The 19,921-nt window shown below is 50.3% G+C and overlaps 1 protein-coding gene across 3 annotated transcripts in view; it reads left to right on the top strand.

Moving 5' to 3' along the window:
- The window catches only part of LOC144722898 (ATP-binding cassette sub-family C member 8-like), a 117,534-nt gene that overhangs the window by 73,990 nt on the left and 23,623 nt on the right, over nucleotides 1–19,921 (top strand). For all 3 annotated transcript variants that reach the window (XM_078601303.1, XM_078601305.1, XM_078601304.1), the window contains 8 exons: nucleotides 4,734–4,835; nucleotides 7,543–7,627; nucleotides 11,378–11,458; nucleotides 12,892–13,029; nucleotides 13,514–13,639; nucleotides 13,957–14,062; nucleotides 15,731–15,990; nucleotides 18,648–18,817. In XM_078601303.1, the coding sequence (XP_078457429.1) occupies nucleotides 4,734–4,835; nucleotides 7,543–7,627; nucleotides 11,378–11,458; nucleotides 12,892–13,029; nucleotides 13,514–13,639; nucleotides 13,957–14,062; nucleotides 15,731–15,990; nucleotides 18,648–18,817 (1,068 nt within the window). The remainder of the gene's footprint in view (nucleotides 1–4,733; nucleotides 4,836–7,542; nucleotides 7,628–11,377; nucleotides 11,459–12,891; nucleotides 13,030–13,513; nucleotides 13,640–13,956; nucleotides 14,063–15,730; nucleotides 15,991–18,647; nucleotides 18,818–19,921) is intronic.

Genomic DNA, 19,921 nt, shown 5'->3' with positions numbered 1-19,921 from the left:
CTCCACCCCGTCAATGTGTCCCACCACGGCCGACGACCCCGACGACGCGGCCACAACGCGATGGGCCAACATGGACCACTGCCTGGGTTCGATTTGAGTCCCCATAGTGGTGCGTGTTGGCCCGTCGCAGCGCAATGTCGGCCCCCCCGTTCGTTGCGGTGTGCGAGTGTGTGACGAGTGTGTGCTTGGGCCAAACATGAGGGGTGCCGCGACTCGCCGGATTATGTTGATGGAGCTTGGGAGGAGGAGGGCCGGCGTCCTGTCGAGGCATCGTCCCGCGCTGCCGAGGAGAGCGGCACCCCGAGGCGACATGGCCCCGGACGCCGCAGTTGAAGCAACGCGGGAGTGCCGGCGGCGATGACGGACGGTCGAAGCGGCTCGACCCATCCCGGCCCGACCGTGCTCCCGTCCCCTGCTGCCGTCGACGGTCGATGGCGTAAACCTCCTCCGCCGGGAGGGTGGCTGCAGCCACCGCACGCCCTGCTGGCTTTCCGACGCTGTGACAGCAGGTTGGCGTGGAGGAGCCGCGCAGCCTGGAGGGAACTCATCTCCGTGTCCTCCTGTGCAACGACGGCGATGTCCAGGTCGTCTGCCAGCAGGAGGATTTTTTCTGTGACCATGGCGTCCACGCCGTCGTCGTCCATTCGAGGGAAGGCCGTCTTCGCCAGTGCCAGGAGACTCGTCCTGTATGCCAGCGGCGACTCCTTTGCACCCCGCTGGCGATCGTAAAACTGCTGCCTGCATTACGCTGAAGGTCCGTAGACCCCGGCCAGCAACTGCAGCGCCATCTGTAGCGTGGAGCGCTTCTCCCTCGGCGCCGATGTAAGGGCGGCGAGTGCGTCGCTGTCGAGGAGCGCCGGCAGCGCGCAGAGAGCCTCAGCATCCGACCACCGTGCCATTTCTTAGTGGGCGAGGAAGCGTCACTGGAAGCCGCCCCAGTCGCCCTCCGCGCCAACAAACTCTTTGAGCGGAGGCAGCCGTTGGTGCAGCGCAGCGGTCGCCATGGAAGCTCGCAGGCTGCTGTCCCCGTAACTCGGCTGCGCTTCGGCGCGAACGGCAGATGGTATCGCCTGTCGCAGCCGTGATGACGCTCCCTCCGCTGGCGGTGACGCGGCAGCCCCAGCGAGAGCGATGTTGGAGCCGAGGTTCAGGCCGGCCACGCCCTCAGCAGCTGCTGCGGCGATGGCGGGAGATTCAAAGTTTGAATCCGTTGAGATGGCGGGAAGGCGCATCGGACGTCGGTTCTCCTCGCCCCGTGGTGGTCCACCAGCCCCCAGCCACGTGATGTGTTCGAGTGTGGCGGCAGCAGCGTAAAGCAGCTCCGCCAGCCTCGCGTGAGCCAGCCTCAGCCCTTCTGATGGCGGCTCCTCTTCATCCTGATGCCCCGGTAAGAATGCGTCCGGCCCCGGCTGCACGATGTCTTGTTGAGCCGTCTCGGGCTCGACAATTTCAGCGGTGTCCTCCACCTGCGGTACTCCGGCTCGAGCTGTCCGGCGCGTGTCCATGTTCATAGTTGTTCTGACACCAGATGAAGTACCGTTGATGACTCTTGGACACCGTTGGTGAGGCACACGTATTTATTCCGTACAAGTAGTCACAACTGTGGACATACAATACTAGAGGGGGTATCGGCCCCCTCACCCGGCTAGCTGGGAATACACTGCTAGCTATCTCTGACCTACCTCCTAGTCCTCCACTAACGGGCTAGGGGAGGCTGTCTGGCCCGACACTGGTAAGTCGGGCTACGGTACCCGGAGTCCCAGAGCACTAGCTCTGGTTCTCGGGACCACGCCGCTGGCTCGGTCCTGCGCGGCCCTGACAAGGGCGGCGTCCCAGGGGAGTCCAGGGCTCTAGCTAGACGATCTTCGGTCTTCACTGGTTTAGCTTTAACATTCTGCCCCGAGCCCTCTGACACATCCCCCTTTATACTCCACCCCCGCTGAGGGGTGGGGCCCCGGGCTGCCTGGTGCGGACGTCGTTGAGAGCACCCCCCCCCCCCCGTGCACTCACGTAGCCCCGCCCACTGTGTTTGTTTCCCATAAGCTGCCATGCATAACGGCTCTCTCTCTAACACCCCTACACAGGCATCAGATTTCTACTGACAGTTATTGGCCAGTCATAAATGCATTTGCCTGGGTAAGGGAACCTCCACACTCTAAACAACTACACCACTACTTATGGAAAGGTAGAATATTGAACAGTTGGATATCATGATGCACCTGGGCAAATATTGATTGCCATAGTGTAATGGTTATTAACACGCCGGACTTGCAATCCAGAGGGTCGCCGGTTTGGTCCATTCTCCCAGCGCAGCAGTTGGAACAATTAGCAAGTCTCTTAAATCTCTCCAAACTCTGTCCACCTAGCAGTATAAATGGGTGCACCAGTTACTTAATAGAAAAGTTCTGTGTGGTGGGGAAAACTCACGCTTTGCCCAAAGACGTCTGGCCAGCAATGGAAGAGTAGGCCATTATATACCATACAGATGGTTAATCTAAAGTTCACCCTGAGTGATAGGCCCTTCCGCCAGCAGTGGCATGAGCAAGAGAATACAGGTCTGCACCTTTGCCTTTTACACGGCATGCTGGCTGCTGGCGGTGCTGTCTCAGAGTTCTCGTCTTAGTGGGAATGTTGTGAGCATAAAATTACAGGGTCAACTTGGTCAACCCTGGGGAATTAATAACATTGGTTGCCACTCTTTGGGTAATTCAATAGTGGCCATGCAGAGAGGCTAGCTCTCGCCATGGGAATGTGGAATTTCCTCCACGGGCTCAAAGTGACCAGCAGCTGAGGCAGGCACCTCCCCAAGTCCCTGGTTGACGTTGGAGACACTTTAAGGAGACGGACCAGACACTATAGTTTATACACTGCGGTATATACACAAGCAAGTTCACATACAGTGAGGGAAACAAGTATTTGATTCCCTGCTGATTGTGTACGTTTGCCCACTAACAAAGAAATGATCAGTCTATAATTTTAATGGTAGGTTTATTTGAACAGTGAGAGACAGAATAACATCAAAAAAATCCAGAAAAACGCATGTCAAAAATTGTATAAATTGATTTGCATTTTAATGAGGGAAATAAGTATTTGACCCCCTCTCAATTAGAAAGATTTCTGGCTCCCAGGTGTCTTTTATTCAGGTAAAGAGCTGAGATTAGGAGCACACTCTTAAAGGGAGTGCTCCTAATCTGTTAACAGAAGCAATCAATCAATCAGATTACAAACTCTCCACCATGGCCAAGACCAAAGAGCTCTCCAAGGATGTCAGGGACAAGATTGTAGACCTACACAAGGCTGGAATGGGCTACAAGACCATCGCCAAGCAGCTTGGTGAGAAGGTGATAACAGTTGATGCGATTATTCGCAAATGAAAGAAACACTAAAAGAACTGTCAATCTCCCTCAGCCTGGGGCTCCATGCAAGATCTCACCTCGTGCAGTTGCAATGATCATGAGAACGGTGAGGAATCAGCCCAGAACTACACGGGAGGATCTTGTCAATGATCTCAAGGCAGTTGGGACCATAGTCACCAAGAAAACAGTTGGTAACACACTACGCCGTGAAGGACTAAAATCCTGCAACGCCCGCAAGGTCCCCCTACTCAAGAAAGCACATATACATGCCCGTCTGAAGTTTGCCAATGAACATCTGAATGATTCAGAGGACAACTGGGTGAAAGTGTTGTGGTCAGATGAGACCAAAATGGAGCTCTTTGGCATCAACTCAACTCGCCGTGTTTGGAGGAGGAGGAATGCTGCCTATGACCCCAAGAACACCATCCCCACCGTCAAACATGGAGGTGGAAACATTATGCTTTGGGTGTGTTTTTCTGCTAAGGGGACAGGACAACTTCACCGCATCAAAGGGACAATGGACGGGGCCATGTACCGTCAAATTTTGGGTGAGAACCTCCTTCCCTCAGCCAGGGCATTGAAAATGGGTCGTGGATGGGTATTCCAGCATGACAATGACCCAAAACACATGGCCAAGGCAACAAAGAGTGACTCAAGAAGAAGCACATTAAGGTCTTGGAGTGGCCTAGCCAGTCTCCAGACCTTCATCCCATAGAAAATCTGTGGAGGGAGTTGAAGGTTCGAGTTGCTAAACGTCAGCCTCGAAACCTTAATGACTTGGAGAAGATCTGCAAAGAGGAGTGGGACAAATCCATCCTGAGATGTGTGCAAATCTGGTGGCCAACTACAAGAAACGTCTGACCTCTGTGATTGCCAACAAGGGTTTTACCACAAAGTACTAAGTCATGTTTTGCAGAGGGGTCAAATACTTATTTTCCTCATTAAAATGCAAATCAATTTATAAAATTTTTGACATGCGTTTTTCTGGATTTTGTTGTTATTCTGTCTCTCACTGTTCAAATAAACCTACCCTTAAAATTATAGACTGATCATTTCTTTGTCAGTGGGCAAACGTACAAAATCAGCAGGGGATCAAATACTTTTTCCCCTCACTGTATATGCTCACTTAACAATTGACTTCTCTTGGCTTAAGTCTGCTTTATTTGGATTAAAACATCAATTTAATGTTTTACTTCATAAAATAAATGCACAGCATTTTTAAGTGTCGAGTGATAAATATATACACACAGCATATAATTGTCCTGCATATATACAATGATATATAATCACACTATTTAATAGTATTGCCTTAGACTGCTCAGTAATTCCTTCGTGTTCGCCTCTCGTGCCCTCCATCTGCTCCTCTCATTGTGGCAGCCGCAAGAGGGGTCCAGTCGCGTATGCAGCGCAGAAGCCGTGGCTCCTCAATGCCACTGTGGAGGAGAACATCACCTTCGGCAGCCCGTTCGTCAAGCAGCGGTGAGCACAGCGTCATCAACACTGTGCTGGTGCTCACACTGTGGGCGTGTTTAATGCCACGGTGGCGAGATTTTAACAACCTCGCCTGGTGTACAGGAGGTTGTGGATTCGATGCTGACCCTGATACCTGTATATTTGGAGTTTGCATGTTCTTCCCGTGGTCGCGTCGATTTTTCTCCCGGTCCTCTGGTTTTTTATTCCACATTAAAAAACATGCGTTCAGAGTATTTGGCTGCTATAAATTTCCACGTGAAAAGCCACTTCATTGAGCTATCATTTATGGCCAGGTCGCTTCTGAAAAAAAGCTGTATAGCTCAGTGGGCCTTCCCTGGTAAAATGAAAATAGACTTTTGTAGTTTATTAAATAACTAGTGAGTTAACATGCTGGATTTGCTTGCAATCTAGAAGTTGCTGGTTCAGTTCAATCTCCTGGCACAGCAAGTGAAATAATGGTGCAAGTTTCTTGCCTCTGGAATTTCGTTGTTTTTTGTTACCTGAAAATATGTTGCTTTCACCACGGTTCCCCAATGTTGATTGACAGATCGCGTGTGATGTGCTAAAGCACAGGGTGCTCCCGCCTCGTGCAAGGTGGAGGCCCTTCCAAAAGTGGCATAAGCAGATTTCAGGGCTGTTCCTTTAACTTCATATGGCTACAGATTAATGTAATGGATGAGACATGATGGGGTGTTTCTTGAAGGATGCCAATCTAATTGTGCAGTGACTAGACCAGGAGTATATGTGTGTGCGTTTGAGCCGTTTTGTGTGGGTGTGTCCGTGATTGTTTGTGTGTGAGCGTGTGTGCTGGGCGTGGTGCTGGCCATCCACCTCGTGAGCCGTGCCGGCCTTCATAGCTACTCGCTAACAGCATTTGCTCCAACAGTCTGTTAAGGCTATACTGGGGATCTTTGTCTTTGTTTTTCTTAAGAGTGTGCATGTGAATGTGCGAATATTGGAGGAAGTAGCCACCCTCTGTGAGTGACTAGCGGATGTGCCATCTGTTGAGGAAGTTTCAAGAGCAATCCAGAGTCTGAGACCAGGAAAAGTGCGAGGCAGAGATAATCTCCCAAGTGAACTGCTGATTTTTTTCAGGCTGTCCTATATAACATTTTCTGTCCATCTGCTGCAGCAGAGGTGTAGTAAATTTCAACAGGACCTACATTTTTGCTTTATCGACCACGTAAATGCCTATTATACAATCAATAGGCCAGGGCTCTGGGTTACCGTTCATGCATTTGGGGTCTCTGACCCTCTGCTCTCAATCATTAAAGACTTTCATGATGTTGGGCAGGCCCAGGTAAAGCTGCGTCGTCAGAAATCAGTGCCATTCCCTGTACATCCTGGGGTTCGACAGGGATGTCATCTGGCTTCTACATTATTTAAAAAAAAATTACATGTGGTTTGAGAAGCTTTCCGTGGCTGTAACAGAGGAATGTTTATCTGGTATATATACAATAGGAGGTTGATCAATTCCTGGATGCGGTTAAGGGATTACTCACTAATGGTCAACCATGTTACATATGCTAATGATCTGGTCATTGCTGCTCACTCTAAGATGGAGTTGGGGACTGGCTGCTGAACTTGGAAAGTGTCACTAAGAAATGGGGCCTTACCATTAGCCCCACATAAACAAAACACCTGCCTGGGTATTTTGTGTCATAAAACACTCCAGCCCCACCACTCCCGATTAGTTTTGGGACAGTTGTGCAGAGAGTGGAGAAGTTTCCGTATCTCTGCAGTGTGCGTATGACCAACTCTGGACAGGCAGCGGAGATGTCAAACCAAATAAGTTGAGTGCAATAATATTTTCATCAGCTGCGTAACACCGTGTGAATCAACCGGGGCTATAACTTTATATGAGTTGCGGGTCTTCTCGGCCACAGTAATGCTTTCCCTTCTCGATGCTTGTGAAAAGTGGAGCCCTTTAAAGGAACATCTGCGCCGGTTTTAAACATTCAAGATGGCCTGTCTACGATCCATCCTGGGTTTAACCAGACTGGATTGTGAGGAACTCACAGATCCTTGAAAGATCTGGACGCAGGCTCATCAGTGTGCTTCCCCCGGAAGGCGAGGATGCGTTGGCTGGGTCATGTAGCCAACATGCCCAGCCACCGCATGTCGAAGTTGCTTCTGTTTGGCTGGATAGAGGGGGCTAAATTGGTGTGGTTCGGACTAGACAGCAGATGGACTGATTTGGTACAGAAGGATGTGGGCCTGATTGGACTTGCCAATGACTGGTACATTGGTGTTTAGATTGGCCTCTGTGGAGAAGGCGAGTTAAGGAAGCTACTGGACAGTTGGAGGCAGTCTCCCTCCAGCAACAGCAGAGGGCAGAGGAGCGACGCTCACAACAACGAGCGGAGCGCCAGGTGACTAAAACGGAGAAACTTGGCACAGTCGGGAGCACAGGTGGTGCATCTGCCAGTCATCTCCGTCAGTCAACCCATGGCACCTGGGTGTATACCATGACCTCCTGTCAGTGAGCCTTCGACACTTCACGTGGCCTCACAGTGCACTTAGCCTAGCACAGGCACTGCGGTGACGTCACTGCCACTAAATGGTGAACGGCAGTTGATGATTTTGTATGTGCTTTAGTGTGTGAGTATATGAGTATACGTTCCTCTGTGTGAGTGTGTGCGTGCGTGCCTGATTGTTCCATGCAGGGTACACATGTTGTGCCTTACAATTGGTGCCTCGTTTGTTCAAACAGGTACATTGCAGTGATTGACGCCTGCTCTCTACAGCCAGACATTGATATCCTGCCACAGGGAGACCAGACGATGATCGGAGAGCGGGTCAGTGTACTACCACCATTTAAACAATCATTACAAAGTGCGCGCCTAACCAAATCTCCTGCAGGGTAAAGTTTACTACCAAGTGATTCATTAAGATCGGATTAAAGCTTTATGCAGGCCCAGCTGCAGGTGCTGTCAGACGTGGGGGGGTGAGGGGGGAGTCCAGTCGAGCTGCTGTGTGGAGCCGCCACCGTAATGGTGATTGACCGCTAGGTGGAGTGGACTTGGGTGGGCCAGCAGGACGTTGATGGTGCAGGGCCCACCCCGGGCACCCACCCAGCACCAGCCTTGGCCTCATGCATTGAACCAAAGTTCATTGTCAGTAACATGAAATGTGTATGCATTTTGGTTTTATCCTTATCAAATTCATAGTTATTCTGAATTGCTTTGTGATTGCCACGCAGTGGACGCTCTTTGCATGGCGTATACAAGGTGTGCTGCTCGTGTGGATAATGAAGCTGACAGAAGGGACTCGAGAATGATGCTCTGATGTCAACTTCTGCGGGTTGTCTTTGTTGCATGGTGTGACACCGATTGCATCACAATTGGGTGATAATTGGTATAAAAAGCCAACAAAACTTTTGGTAAATATTTCCCTGATGTGTTACTTATCTCTCGACTATTCCATTCTGTCCATCGTAATTAAGTGATCCAATTTCCCATCCTGTGGCAAATGCTGTTTACCCCTTTCAGCTTTATTTAATCGGATTATTCATATTATTTTCTATTCATCATCTTAGCAGTACTCACCAGAAGCTGTTACTGGGTGACCTGATTCCAACATTTTGACTGCTGTATTAAAAGTTTCTGGGATGCATTTTCAATCGCCTCTTCAGTATTCACTACCTTTTGGAAATACATTTTTCCCTGCTGCATCCTGGTACTCCGTATTTCTCACCTTGTCTCATAACAAATAGACGTGAAAGTAATGTGCCTGGATGGAGATTGATTTGTCCGTTATCTACACATATTATAGTCTTTTATATATATATAGAAGCCTAAATTGATAATAAAAAAACTTGCCAGTTCATACGTTTGTTGAAATAACAGCAGAAGGAAGAAATAAATAAAAAAGCGTTTGTCATGGTGTATGATGTGCCATGACGGATGTCAAAGCCTGAACACATTTTGATACTTTTGTTCCAGCCTTCAAACGTACGCATATTTCACAGTTTATCGTGATGATGATGATTGTGTAGGCCAATGAAGAGAAACTAGCTATTAGAGGTTTAGTTCAAAGAGATTTAGCCATTCAATTGCTTTGTCTGAGAGTTGGTGAATTGCAGAGTGTTGGTGGGGTCGCTGATGAGCTGTATGTAAGGGAAGCTGGGTAGTGTGGTGGTGGGGATCGCTGATGAGCTGTGTGTAGAGGAAGTTGGGTAGTGTGGTGGTGGGGTCACTGATGAGCTGTGTGTAGAGGAAGCTGGGTAGTGTGGTGGTGGGAGTCACTGATGAGCTCTGTGTAGAGGAAGCTGTGAAGTGTGGTGGTGGGGGTCACTGATGAGCTGTGTGTAGAGGAAGCTGGGTAGTGTGGTGGTGGGGATCACTGATGAGCTCTGTGTAGAGGAAGCTGTGAAGTGTGGTGGTGGGGGTCACTGATGAGCTGTATGTAGATGAAGCTGGGTAGTGTGGTGGTGGGGTCACTGATGAGCTCTGTGTAGAGGAAGCTGTGAAGTGTGGTGGTGTGGGTCACTGATGAGCTGTGTGTAGAGGAAGCTGGGTAGTGTGGTGGTGGGGGTCACTGATGAGCTCTGTGTAGAGGAAGCTGTGAAGTGTGGTGGTGGGGGTCACTAATGAGCTGTATGTAGAGGAAGCTGGGTAGTGTGATGGTGGGGTCACTGATGAGCTGTGTGTAGAGGAAGCTGTGCAGTGTGGTGGTGTGGTTACTGAGGAGCTGTGTGTAGAGGAAGCTGGGCAGTGTGGTGGTGGAGTCGCTGATGAGCTGTGTGTAGAGGAAGCTGGGTAGTGTGGTGGTGGGGTCACTGATGAGCTGTGTGTAGAGGAAGCTGGGCAGTGTGGTGGTGGGGTCACTGATGAGCTGTGTGTAGAGGAAGCTGGGTAGTGTGGTGGTGGTGTCGCTGATGAGCTGTGTGTAGAGGAAGCTGGGCAGTGTGGTGGTGGGGTCACTGATGAGCTGTGTGTAGAGGAAGCTGTGCAGTGTGGTGGTGGGGTCACTGATGAGCTCTGTGTAGAGGAAGCTGGGCAGTGTGGTGGTGGGGTCACTGATGAGCTGTGTGTAGAGGAAGCTGAGCAGTGTGGTGGTGGGGTCACTGATGAGCTGTGTATAGAGGAAGCTGGGCAGTGTGGTGGTGGGGTCACTGATGAGCTGTGTGTCGACGAAGCTGGCCAGTGTGGTGGTGGGGTCACTGATGATCTGTGTGTAGAGGAAGCTGGGCAGTGTGGTGGTGGGGTTACTGATGAGCTGTGTGTAGAGGAAGCTGTGCAGTGTGGTAGTAGGGTCGCTTATGAGCTGTGTGTAGACGAAGCTGGGCAGTGTGGTGGTGGGGTCACTGATGAGCTGTGTGTAGAGGAAGCTGTGAAGTGTGGTGGTGGGGGTCGCTGATGAGCTGTGTGTAGAGGAAGCTGTGAAGTGTGGTGGTGGGGGTCACTGATGAGCTGTGTGTAGAGGAAGCTGGGCAGTGTGGTGGTGGGATCACTGATGAGCTGTGTGTAGAGGAAGCTGGGCAGTGTGGTGGTGGGATCGCTGATGGGTTGTGTGTAGAGGAAGCTGTGAAGTGTGGTGGTGGGGGTCGCTGATGAGATCTGTGTAGAGGAAGCTGAGCAGTGTGGTGGTGGGATCGCTGATGGGCTGTGTGTAGAGGAAGCTGGGCAGTGTGGTGGTGGGGTCACTGATGTGCTGTGTGTGGAGGAAGCCGGGCAGAGTGGTGGTGGGGTCAATGATGATCTGTGTGTAGAGGAAGCTGGGCAGTGTGGTGATGGGGTTACTGATGAGCTGTGTGTAGACGAAGCTGTGCAGTGTGGTGGTGGGGTCACAGATGAGCTCTATGTAGAGTAAGCTGGGTAGTGTGGTGGTGGGGTCACTGATGAGCTGTGTGTAGTGAAGCTGGGCAGTGTGATGGTGGGGGTCACTGATGAGCTGTGTGTAGAGGAAGCTGGGTAGTGTGGTGGTGGAGTCACTGATGAGCTGTGTGTAGACGAAGCTGTGCAGTGTGATGGTGGGGTCACTGATGAGCTGTGTGTAGACGAAGCTGGGCAGTGTGGTGGTGGGGGTCACTGATGAGCTGTGTGTAGAGGAAGCTGGGTAGTGTGGTGGTGGGGAGGGTCACTGATGAGCTCTGTGTAGACGAAGCTGGGCAGTGTGGTGGTGGGGGTCACTGATGAGCTCTGTGTAGAGGAGGCTGTGCAGTGTGGTAGTGGGATCACTGATGAGCTCTGTGTAGAGGAAGCTGTGCAGTATGGTAGTGGGGTCGCTAATGAGCTGTGTGTAGAGGAAGCTGTGCAGTGTGGTGGTGGGGTCACTGATGAGCTGTATGTAGAGGAAGCTGGGCAGTGTGGTGGTGGGGTCGCTGATGAGCTGTGTGTAGAGGAAGCTGGGCAGTGTTGGACACGTTTCTGGAATCGCACAAATTGGTAAACTCTGTTTCGATGCTCTGCATCACGCAGGGTTTGTGTACGATTACAAAACGTTTAGCGCTTCCCCCTTTCTCAGGACTGCAGTCGTTTCTGAATGCTTCCTCCTGTACCTTTGACTCCATGTTTCCCGCATGCATCGCCACCACCACTCTGCAGGGCATCAACCTCAGCGGAGGACAACGGCAGCGAATCAGCGTGGCCCGGGCCATCTACCAGGAGACCAACATGGTGTTCCTGGTGAGCGCCAGCACTGCCCGCTCCACCTGCCTTCTCTTTTACAGGCATGGCTGCATCTCGCCATCTGTGACCTGGTGTGACGCCCAGCTGGTCGATAGGCTCCATCGCTCTATTGTGTTTAGTTTGTCGTCCTTCCCCCCCGCACCCCCGATTAGCACGGTTGGCTCTGTACGGTGCGAAAGAAGTTCAACATACATACATACTCACATAAACAAGCTGTCATAAAAGGGCACATGCAAACCACTGGTAGTGAATTGAGGAGAACTACTGTTAGTCACAGTTTATATATTGGCTGCATGATCTTCTACCTCATAGAGCAGTGATGGGAAATCTGGACTATAATTTTTTTTTTTTAGCTAAGGCCCACTGAGCTATATTGCTCTTTGTCAGAAACGACCTGGCCACAAATGATACCTCAACGAAGTGGCTTCTCACGTCGAAATTTATAGCCAAATACTCGAAACGCACATTGGATTCTATACGTGGACGAAAAAACTAGAGGACCCGGAGAAAAATCCAAATGACCACTGGGAGAGAGAGACACACAAACTCCAAATATACAGGTGTCAGGGTTGTGATCAAACCCACGACTTCCTGTATACGAGGCGAGGTAGTTAACAGGTGGCCCGTGAGCCGCAGGTTGCCCGCAGAGGCGAAGTGGAGTTCATGTTCTTACGCGTTAGTTTAAACACACACAGGGGAGCTGTGATTTGAGACAAGTTGCGACGAACCCAAACCTTACATGGTGAAGTGTTTCGTATTTTGATTCGGTATGATCCGCAATGGACTTAAGATCTCGTAATGTTTGTTTTATCAAAGTAAGACACGATTTTGTATCCTGGTATGGCGGGTGAAACAATGGGCCGAATTTCTTAAACACTCCGGCTTCCGTCCACCCAGCAGCATAAATGGGTACACCGCAGTTAGTTAATTGGAGGGCCGTGTGTGTTGTGATCAAGCGTGGATACATCCACTTCCTCCAAGACGTCCGAAGAGAGTGAGCAAGCAGAACAAAATATCCTCTCGTGGGTCTCTCTAGAGCTTGGTCTCGTGGAAGCCACTGGAGTTATGCACTTTTAAATCTTAATTGAAAACTCGTTTCTTTAGAATAACTTTACGTGTTTAGTTTGTTGTGCTTCCCCCTGCACCTCTGGCTAGCACGGTTGGCTACATAAAGTGCGAAAGAAGTTCAACACACACATACACACGTACACGAACAATCAATGACAAGGCTGCACCTTTATATCAACAAACCGGAGCCATGAGCCACCCCCGCTGGGCCCGGTGGGGATGTTTGCGGACAGAGCCAGAGGGAGCACTGACCTGGGAGAAGAGGAGTCCCTCGGCCGACTCGCGTACCGCCGGCGACCATTTTCAGCAGCGTTGACTCCCCCCCCCCCCTGTCCTCTCACCCTCCGCTCCCACCCGTTCAGGATGACCCATTCTCGGCGCTGGACGTGCACCTGAGCGACCACCTCATGCAGGAGGGAATCCTGAAGCTGCTGCGTGACGACAAGCGCACCGTGGTGCTCGTCACACACAAGCTGCAGTACCTTCCGCACGCCGACTGGGTAGGTGCCGCGCCCCCCACCCCCTTCCGCCGTGTCCTGGCACCGCCGCTGCCCCGTTCCTTGTCTCGTGGCCGGGATCCTCGCTGGAGCGGCAGGCGGTGACCCACCGTAGAGGGGTGCTGCACGAACCGTCGGCAGGAGGATTCGGAATTGTGAGAGCTGCTGCGGGAGACCGGTGGTGTGCGACGACGTGGCGTGCGTTTTTGATTCGCACTTCCCGGCACTGGTGCAGGTGTTTTGTGTGGTAGGGTTTCTCACAGGCAGAGTGTGTGGATTGCATCTGAACAAACGCTTTGAGCAGGAACCTCTTCAAATGTTTTTGCTCGTTACTCAGTGAGCCTTTCCTGTGCAAAGATGTATTACTATATTACAGTGATTAAATTCGTGTTTAAAATGTACGAATGATAAGAAAACCGCCGGGATGTAAACTTCGCAATGGCCTGTTCATTGCTCATCCCCCGTACTCCATTCTATGAATTTTCAGATAATCGCCATGAAGGACGGGACCGTGCTTCGGGAGGGCACCCTCAAGGACATCCAGAACAACGACCCCGAGTTGTACGAACACTGGAAGACGCTCATGAACCGGCAGGACCAGGAGTTTGAGAAGGTTCCTTCGTGCACCCACTCACAAAGCACGTCCTACCTTCAACACTTTTGTTGCGGACAAAAAATTGCGTGACTAAATCCGCAATAAAATGACATTTTCATGCTGCCAATTCACATGCAGACGTCCATTCTTCTCCCTGTTCAGTTCAGCACCAGGGGATGTTCCTTTCAGCCCAGACATTAATTTCCTTCTTTGTCCAATAGCAGAAGCTTAACCCACAGAAGTATCCATGCTTGCGTTCGAGGTCTTAGCCAGGTGTAAGCAAATGTCATTGTAGACCTCAAATGAACTGGGCTTTGGTGCCGCTTCCGCTGCAGGAAACGATATCTGAGAGCAAGACGGTGCTGGAGCGCAAGAACCTCCGGCGGGCGATGTACTCGCGCGAAGCCCAGCTCAAAACCCAGCAGGACGAGGAGGAGGAAGGTGTGGTACCTACCCCCAACGGCCGCTCGCACTCCAGCCCTCAGGGCCCGTCACGCTCCGCCCCCTCCGAACGTAATCATCACGCGTTGTGTATTGGTTGTGGCGGGACACGGACATTGTAAGCGTAATGCGCCACATTGTTACGATACCGATAGAATACAATCCCAAAGGTTTAATATTGAAAGAAAAATATGGCCGCTGATTGACGTCTTGCCCCTAACCTGATTTTCTGCCGAATAATTTTTTTTAAGCATAAGCAGCCTGCATATCCTTAGGACGTGTCCCTCCCTCCTTTTTTTTCCTCCCTCCCGCACTGACTACGCATTTGCGTGGGATACACGCGGTCGGGGTGGAGGGTGGGGGTGGGGGGGAGTCGTAACATCGCAACGGACAAACCCGGCTCAATGCTGTGGGACACGGGGGGATGTCATCACGCGGATGTGCCCAGCGACGTCTCCACCGCGCACGCAAGCTTGGGCATGCGCCAGCCAGGAATCCAAACAAGAATTCAGGCAGAATTTTTTTGTTATATATATACAATATCAAACTAGCGTATTAATATAAAATAGTGGTGTAAATTTAAAGTGTTTCCGTCATTAATGCGGATTTCGGTTGCCGAACTAATACATGATAAGGTCGCACTCATTACAGACAGAGTTATTCCCACACATGAAACAAAATACCTTGCTGATCTCGTCAAGAAGCATACACCATCACGCAAACTGCGGTCATCCGCGCAGCAGCGGCTATTGGATAGCTATCAAACAAAGATGGTCCCCACATCGCGCCATCTGGAATGCTTTTCTTTCTGACATTAGGAAGCCGCAGGAGCTATGTACTTTTAAATCTAGATTGAAAACGAATTTCTTTAGAACTGTTTTTTGTCTTAAGTTTGTTGTCCTTCCCCCGCACCTCTGATTAGCATCGTTGGCTATGTACAGTATGAAAGAAGTTGAAAATTAATTATCCATGCAATGCAACCAGTTTGCACCAAACAGAAAGTGGTTTCCACCCGAGATTATTATTCCACAAAAGGGTGTGGGCGTTGGGTGAGACGTTGCTGGGATTAGGGAACGTCCACACTTACACGTCGACTTCTACAACCACTTCGTGGTGGTACACTGTCAAATTTTTCGATCGTTGTCAACCAGTCGGAGATCTTACGAGTGACAGAAAACCCCATCTTGCCTTACCCCAAGCACATCATCACCCTTATCATCAACATTTTCATGGTTGCAATTCCACCTTTTTCTCCTTCCCTCTGTCTCCCCTTCCCCTTGCAATTTATAAGTGAAGATAGCGGAACATTTTAATAAAAACAATGGTGCAGAATGAACGCATTCCTGCAATCCCATTCTCAATCTGCAAAGTGTACTTCCTCTATTGCCACAGGAAACATACGCAACTCTTCCTTGTAATCTCTCTAATTGTACTTGACAAGTTTAATTGAGCTCGATACATCCTCCATAATTGAGAACCCTCAGCATGTGCAGTTGATTGAATGGCATTCTCCTGTGTGGCAGTGCAGCGTGTGTGATGTCTGACACCCAGTGTGGCAGTGCAGCGTGTGTGATGTCTGACACCCGGTGTGGTAGTGCACCGTGTGTGATCTCTGACACCTGCGTGGTGGTGCGCTCTGTGTGTGATCTCTGAAATCCCGGCCCGCAGAGGAGGAGCTGGAGAGCGATGACGAGGACGACGTATCTTCCGTATTCCGTCAGCGTGCCAAGCTGCCGTGGGGCGCGTTCCTGCGCTACCTCACTTCGGGCGGCGCTCCTCTGCTGCTGCTGCTCATCCTCTCCCAGCTGCTCAAGCACTCGGCCATGGTGGCCATCGACTTCTGGCTCTCCGAGTGGACGTCCGACGCCTACAACTGCACAGGCGCAGCGCAGCAGCCCAACTGCAGCCACGGCAACGGCACGCAGGCGGTATGGCGGAGCCCGGGGCGAGCGTGCAGCCTCTCTGCGGAAGGAAGACGAAACCCCCTCCCGCACAAAAAAACGAACACGTGGCTCTCGTCTCGTGGCTGCTAGACACGCTGGGCTGCGTGTTCGCGAGCTGTCCGGCACAAATAAGGACCTCAAAGTGACGGTCTAGCGCATCGCCATGGCACGACGTGGTGTCCCCATCCCCACGTGTTTTAACACAACGTCCGTGCGGTGACTTTCACTCTGAAGTGATAATCATAATAATACTGTCATGTTATATAGCGTCATTCATGCTCATAGCATCTCATAAATACTTCTGTTACAAAGTATACGTTTAAAAAGTATATTTTTTCCAGATATATTTTGTAGGGAAAAAAAACCAGGAAGATACAGCGTACAGACAGACGGGGCTGGATGGGGGAACGCGAGGGGTAGAAGCGTAACGGAAGAACACCAACAAGCGTGTTGGGGTCCCACACGGGGCATGAGCGTTATAAGAGGAAGAGAGAGAGGGAGCGGAGTTGCTGATGCTTTGAGGAACGCTGTGGGGGAGGGAAATTAGGGTATTAGGGTGTGGCGTTAGAATTGGTGAGTGAGTGAATGAGGGTATGTCTGCTGGGGGAAGTAGGAGGGATGTGTTAACTATGAAGTATGTTTTTAATCATTAACTAGAAACCTGCAAGTCCTTTGGAAGTGATCATCCTTCCCTCCCTACTAGCCAGCCAGCAAAACTTTTGATATTTTTTCTGACCTGCCTATACTGGACATCTGTGAAAAAATACGTAATTTCTCAAGGGATTCCTCCAGTTATATAGAGCCCTGTCTCTCTTCACCTTTACCATGCCTTCTCTCTATTGCATTTTCCAATTTATCTCGATTTCTCGCTTTGTTATCTCTATCAGTTTTTCTGTTCCTCTGTCCCCTCTTCTGGCTCTCCCTCCCTTTCTCTATATTCCTCTCCTTCCTCCACACCATCTCATCCTCTTCCCTCCCGCTTTCTCTCCCTGTTTCTCTCACCTTTCTCCCTCGCTTTCCTTATTCCCACCTCTCCCTTTCCCATCTGAATCTGCCTTGCCCTCTCCTTAATCCTGCCACTGTTTGTCACTTTCCCTCACTATCCATTTCACGCCCTTTCACTCTCTCCCCACCCCTCTCCTCTCCATTCCTCTGCCTCTTCCTTCCTCCACTACCTCCCTCTTCTACCTCGCTCCTCTATCGCAATTTCGCGGGATGCACATCCAGGGTGGGGGGGGGGGGAGTGACGTCAGCACAAAGCGTGAACCCGGTTCAAAGCTGTGCAATGCGGGTGACGTCACCACTGCACACGCGCACTTGGGCGCACTCCCGGCAGGCAGACAGGAATCCAGCCAGGAGTCCATCCAGAAAACGTTGTAATCAAATAACATGACAAAGATTCAAGCTGTAATTGGACAGCCTGGTACCTACGGCTTACGTATGAATATCCAGGGTAAGAGCCATTACTTTTCTTGACTCAATCTTCATTTACTTTCCACTTCTGGGTTTCTATCCCTTCCCTTATAAATTAAAACCAAAATATTTTTCAAATTATAATTTGGGGGACCCCCTGAAGCTTGGAGTCACTGTCCAGTTGCACCACATTCCCACCCATCTCATCAGGCCTGGGTGCACCTCCATGAGTGCACATCACCTCACATGAAGTGTTAAGTTTAACCGTATAGTTGGCTGCAGTGGCATGTACAGTCTATTCTATAACGCGGTAGTTGTGTTCCTGAAGAACACCGTGTTATAATAAATAATATAGGGCAAAGCAGTCTGTGATAACACGTGAGATGTGTAGACAGGGTGAACAAAGCCTGAGGCACGTGGGTAGCATCTATAAGCATCCAGTAACATCCCGCCTTGTGTGATGCTACGCCGAGGCAGCCGTACAACCGTTTATTCCTACTCGCGCAACGTTGTTCTGTTCACTCAATCGCGTTACATTCAACCGCGTTTTAGAAAATGTTTTTCCTAATACATTCATCGCGTTATATCCGATTCGCGTTATGAAAACAACACGAGACATTGTAGGAGAACAGACTATACCTACAAATGTGAGCAGTAAGGCCGCTGTGTACGAGACACTTGCCAGTTGTTTGGACACTCCACTTTATTCTCGTATACGATTCTGATTGAGTGTGATGGTGATTGAGATAGTGTGGAGGTTGTTATTGAGTAGGGCGAGATGTTAACGACTTTGCCTGGTATACCAGAGGTCATGGGTTCGATCCCGACCCTGACGCCTGCTGTATATTTGGAGTTTGTGTGTTCTCTCCGTGGTCACATGGATTTTCCCCTCCACATTTAGAAACACGCGTTTAGAGTATTTTTGGCTGCTGTACATTTCCACGTGATAAGCCACTTGGTTGAGCTATCAACGAAGTGGCCAGGTCGCTTCTGAAAAAGAAGCTAATAGCTCAATGGGATTTACCTGGTAAACTAAACATGGAATAGTTTTTATGTGATTTGTTTACCTTTGCTATACTATCGCGTTTTGGTATTGTTTGTTGTTGTAACCTTCTGACCCGCCGCTATTGGATATCTGTGCAAAATAGCTTTATAGCTCAGCGGATTCCTCCAGTACTGTATAAATAGAGATTCTGATTCCGAAATACAATCACTGTGTCGCCTTGCAGCTGCAGGGCTGCCGCATCCTGTGCATCTACCCCATGGTATTCGGGCTGCTCTGCTGCTCGGGTATCGCGCTCTGCTTCATCACGTCCCTCACCGTGGAGTGGACCGGCCTCAAGACGGCCAGGAACGTGCACAACAACATGCTCAAGAGGATCGTGCTGGCACCTATGAGGTAGTAGCAGCGCGCACGCCCGGGCCCCTGTGATGCACGAGGGACGTTGGTTGAGTCGTCTGAGCGAGGCCCTCGCAGGAGGCCCTCGGCATGATTGCGGTGCTTCTTTAGCAGAGATGAGCCCGAAGGTAGTGACCATCAGCCCCTCCACACCTGACGAAGGCTTCCCCTGGCGTTACTTAGCTTCTCATGAGTACGTGCCTTAGGGCATCTTCCACGAGACTTGCCCCTGGGTGGCGGAGTGGCACAGTGGTTGTTCTTCTTTCTCCCCGCACCTCTGATGAGTGCGGTTGGCTACTTACGGTGTCACAAATATATGTATACACAGTGGAAACACTCGTGCCATGCAGCAGCAACGGTCTGGGTCTGCCATTCCCGACTCAGGCTTCTTTATCTGTGGCGTTTGTATGATCTCCCCCTTGTTTGGCATGGGTTTCCTCTGGGTTTCTCCAGTTTCCTCCAATACCTAATAAATCATACAATATAACTAATATTGGCCAGACATTCCAATGCAAAAAAATCACCTAATAATGACTCATTTGAGATTACACTCAGCAGCAATATTGCCCTCATACTGTGAAAAACTTGGCAGGACCCTCCTGAAAACGAGTCTTGAGACTCAGTGAGGCTCTCCTGGGTAAACAAGCATCACTAAAAATTATAGGCACGATGGGAGATGAAATGTCACATGCTCTAAAACTTCTCTGAGGAGGAAGGAGGTCATTTACCACTCGTAGGAGAGCAGCTCTGGCAGAATGGTGTTGGCAGAAACTCGATTGTACTGGGTTTGTTAGAGGATGGAGAGAGAGGTGAATGGAAGTCACGTGATGAGATGACCCTACCTAGGAACTTTTCCAAGGCAAGGGTGGCTTGAGATAGGATGAAAGTTTTCAGGGTTGCTGGCTTCCAATGTGAAGTTTTTTTTTCTGGATCAGAGTAACAGCAGCATCGGTCTTGAGCGCTAAGACAACAGTATCGGTGACGAGATGTTAACTACTTTGCCGGGTATACAAGAGGTCGTGGGTTCGATCCCGATCCTGACGCCTGTATATGTGGGGTTTGCCTGTGTCTCTCTCTCCCCGTTGTCGCTTGAATTTTTCTCCG

The sequence above is a fragment of the Lampetra planeri genome, chromosome 16 (assembly GCF_965212315.1).
Source record: "Lampetra planeri chromosome 16, kcLamPlan1.2.h2, whole genome shotgun sequence".
Lineage (NCBI taxonomy): Eukaryota > Metazoa > Chordata > Hyperoartia > Petromyzontiformes > Petromyzontidae > Lampetra > Lampetra planeri.
Note: the sequence above shows the minus strand (reverse complement) of the source record. Positions and strands in the feature narration are given on the sequence as shown.